Raw genomic sequence first — 3,977 nt, 5'->3', positions numbered from 1 at the left:
CGCCTCCACAACCGACCCAACGCGTGGTGGTGCGATGACGGCGAGCAAAATGAAATCCCTATCCAGAGCCTCCCACTCGCCCCCCTGCCCTCCCCTCCCCGTTCTAAATCAAGCGGTGCAGAAACACTCTAATCTTTGCCGCGCAGGGCGTAGGGTAGGAAGGGCGCCGGCGGGTTCCTATGCTGCGGGTCAGGGCGGTGAAGGGCGCCGAGGGCAGCAGAGGTGTGTGTAGAGGGGCTCGGAGGGGTACGAGAGGCCTGTCACTACCCTCCCACCTGCTCCGAGGAGGGAGAGGCGCAGTGCCAAGGAGGGACAGGCAGGGGTCGCGCGCGCATGGGGGTGGCGGCGGCGGCTTTGAAGTCCTCCAGGGCGGTAACAAGATCCGAGCCCTCCACCCCCCCCCTTACCTTCCCCTTCCGCCCCTCCCAGCTGGAACGCCGAGAAGGCAGCAGCAGATGCAGGTTTGACAGTAGGCCGATACCGGAGCGGCATCGAAAGCCGTTGCTTTGCGTCTTTTTTTTTGCGCGCTCGCCAAGAGCATCGCCGCGTTGGGTGTCGCCTCGCAAATGCTGTCGCTGTCTCTGGCACCGGAGCGGAAGCGGAAGAGAAAGAAACGTCTGGAGACGGACGGACGGACGGGCAGACGGACGCACGGACGGACGGATAGAGGGTGGATGGATGTCTCGTACTCACCAGAGCCGGGCACGTAGAGGTTGAGGCTGAGGCAGTCCTCGCTCTGGCGCTGCAGGAAGGGCTGCAGCAGCTTGAGGTGGGTGAGGCGGCCGCGCGGCATGGCCAGCAGCGCCGACGTCTTGTTGTTGAGGTCCGGCACGGGCAGCCGCTGCGGGCACACGGGGCCGAACGAGTCGGCGAGGCGCGTGCCGGACCAGGGTGGCGGCGGCTGCGAGGGCGCGAGCCGCAGCGGCCCCACCGGCGGCGCCGCGTACGGCACGCCACGAAACACCTGCGGAAAAGAAATAAACATTCGTAAATTTACGGTATATTTCGTAACAAAAATTGACAAAATATGTTTTACATCTATTACAATCTTGCTCGTCGTTGAATTGTAAGTCGTTACATAGTGATAGTGCTTTTAAAATTTTGAATTGTAATTCAGCGACACGTTTCAAATTCTGCATTCTTTTAATAATATAATTTTCTCTCACCTCGACAGGTTCCAGTCTTCTCGAGTTGAGCTGCACAATGACGCCCCTCACCGAGCCGTACTTGGTCTGCACGATCCGCGACGAGTAGCGCGGCCCGCCCGAGCAGCCAGGCAGCATGGCCGCCACCGCCAGCACGGCCAGCACCTGCAGCAGCTGCAGCAGCTGCCTCTGCAGGTGCGGGGTCGGGGGCGGTGCTGCCCCCGGGGGCGGCGGCCGGCTGGGGCGGCCCGCCGTGGCACCGGCATCGCCGGAGCAAGCGGGGCAGGTGTCGGGGGCGGGGGCGGCACGCCTCGGGGGCGGCGCCGGGGGACAGGCGGAGCGGCAGCGGTGCCTCAGCCATCGCTGCATGATCCGGGCAAGGCATCACTGTCCCGTGGCTGCAAACAGGAAAACACACCAGCCGTCACAGGGAGAGCGCGGTTAAATGACGACGGCACAAAATCAAAACAAAACACACTTGTCCGCCGCTCAATCCGTTCGCTCGCTCGCTCTGCTTTGCCATATGCCAGACTGTATCCCCCGCGGACGTTCGGCTGCCTAATCAACACGCCGACAGGACAGGTCTGCGCTGCAGGGATGACATACTGCCTCGCAGACAGGCGCGCCGGGCCGGGGCCGGGGTGTCAGCCCCGTCACCTCCTCTCCCCGTCCTCTCCAACACCGGTGTGAATACGCGGTCCCGCGGGCGACTATGCGACGCCCAGATACTCCAAATCCCACCTGGCGTGCAACGGTACGATTTTTAGCAGATGATACCTTATTAAAAGCCTTTTGAAGAAACATGAAGAATATCTAAGTAACTTTAAGGTGTCAGCTAGCTTTGACTATCCATGTGTACTTACAGAGAACAAAGCGCAGACCAGAAAACAATTTCTTTGGCGCTGGGGGACCGAGTGATAGTGAGTGCCTGGCTGAGTGTCGCGTTGGGCGCTATCCCTAGCATCCCTAGCCTACCTAACAATACGAGCAGGCCGCGTCCTTGCCCAACAATACTGGGCCACCGGCCCGGCCACACTGTGCCCGCCCCTTGTCTCCTCCTCTACGCCGCTAGTACGCTGAATTACAAGATTGCAAGTAACAAGCAGCCATAACCAAATGACACCTAAATAGGGAGAATATAAGAAAACATACCTATGCTTAAATTTGTATCATCTGCTTTCAAGATCGATTCTTGATTGAGAATCTTTTAGACGGTCCCTTATTTTTCACGCTTCTCTTTTTCCTCTCTCCCTCTACGGTTCACCGTAACACTACAAAAGACCCCCTGCTCCCTATCGCACTGCCTCACACCATTCACTGCATTAACAGTGTAATGAACGGCCCCGCATGCATCGCGGTTGGAGAAGCTATGTTGTAAACTTTGAAAACTGACCACTCATTCTCAATCAGATTTACTACTCACTCACTCACTCACTGCTTTCTCTGTCCCTCTCTCTTCAAACACAATAATGAGCAGGGTTTCCGTCAGAGACCACCCCACCGTCCGTATGTTGTTACTAGAGTGCCCAAGCCCACCCCTTGGCCGAATTTCCTCATTCGTCCAAGCCCACCCCGTCCGACCCCAGCGCACCACCAACCACCACAACACTTGTACCCTGCTCCGACTCTTTCTCTCCAGGATCATTTTCCTCGCGGCTCCACTATTCTTCACTATGTAAATTACATCATGACTGACTAACCTCCCTTCGCAGAACATTACATATCAAATTTCATTTTTCGCCATTATTTTGGTACATACCGGGCCAATCTCTGCTACATCGCAGCAGAGGGTCCTCGGCTGGGCAAAGAGTTGCAGAGCCCTGACGGGCGGCGGGGGGCGGGCGCGGCCCCGGGGCCGGGCCGGGGCTAGCCCTTCTCTGAGCTGACGCCGGTCGAGGGCGAGGATGAGGAGGAGGGCGAGCGGGCGGCGGCCCCCATGGCCAGAGCAGCGTAGCCTGGAACAGAACAACAGCAACCTTAACAACGACCGTCCCTTCACGCTACAGGAATTCAGCCACGCCACGCGCGCTTAGGAAGGGTAATTTCACCTGAAATAACAAGGAGGTAAGACAGGTTTGCGCGTGATGGTGCCAAGCTAGTCCACGGCACTGAGCAACCTCACAAACGAATTCGCTCCGAAAAACAATCGCCTTTCCTTGTTCCACAAAACTTTTGAGGCGCCTAAGCATTATTCCTCGCATTATTCACATCACCGCAGACCAGCAGGACACTGCTCCGAAGATCTACAACACGACAGAAAATAAAAAAAATAAATGTCCCACTCTGATCTCATTCTTTCCTGTGCCCACGCGGCGTTGCGGGAGCATATTTAGCGGTGCAGCAGAGCGTTTGCGCGAGTGGGCTGCTGGCGCCACGGCGCTCTCCAGGCCTACGGGGACGAGCCAGACAGACGGCTTCTAATGGTCCCCCGAGCGCTACATATCAACCATCTTTCTCGCCGTGACAAGAAACGACGCATCCCTCCACCCTTCGGCGCACCCACCCATCCTCCCCTCTCTCTCTCTCTCCACCTCTCTCTCCCTCTCTTAACCTCTCTCTCCCTCTCTTCACCTCTCTCTCCCTCTCTTCACCTCTCTCTCCCTCTCTTCACCTCTCTCCCTCTCTCCATTTCTCGCCGTCTCCTCTCGCCTGCTCGTTCCCACTCATCCCTCCTTTCGTAGACTACGTACCGTACCATCGGCCACCAGAACTCCAACACTACTAGCTAACCAATGCCATGCGAATGAAACCAAATATAATACATTTCATTCAATCATTTGTTATCCACCATTTTCAGCGGTCTGTGTGATGTGTTATTCGATGCAGGAGAAA

General features: G+C 57.2%; 1 protein-coding gene across 1 annotated transcript in view; it reads right to left on the bottom strand.

Moving 5' to 3' along the window:
• LOC113216815 (neuroligin-3-like) overlaps nucleotides 1-3,097 on the bottom strand; it is a 52,235-nt gene extending 49,138 nt beyond the window's left edge. Inside the window, exons 1-3 of the mRNA XM_052271710.1 lie at nucleotides 2,905-3,097; nucleotides 1,167-1,543; nucleotides 694-964 (exon numbers count right to left, since the gene is read on the bottom strand). Coding sequence (XP_052127670.1) covers nucleotides 694-964; nucleotides 1,167-1,514 — 619 coding nt within the window. The 5' untranslated portion in view covers nucleotides 1,515-1,543; nucleotides 2,905-3,097. The remainder of the gene's footprint in view (nucleotides 1-693; nucleotides 965-1,166; nucleotides 1,544-2,904) is intronic.
• Between the last annotated feature and the right edge of the window lie 880 nt (nucleotides 3,098-3,977).

The sequence above is a fragment of the Frankliniella occidentalis genome, unplaced genomic scaffold, assembly GCF_000697945.3.
Source record: "Frankliniella occidentalis isolate FOCC.00 unplaced genomic scaffold, Focc_3.1 Scaffold170, whole genome shotgun sequence".
NCBI lineage: Eukaryota > Metazoa > Arthropoda > Insecta > Thysanoptera > Thripidae > Frankliniella > Frankliniella occidentalis.
Note: the sequence above shows the minus strand (reverse complement) of the source record. Positions and strands in the feature narration are given on the sequence as shown.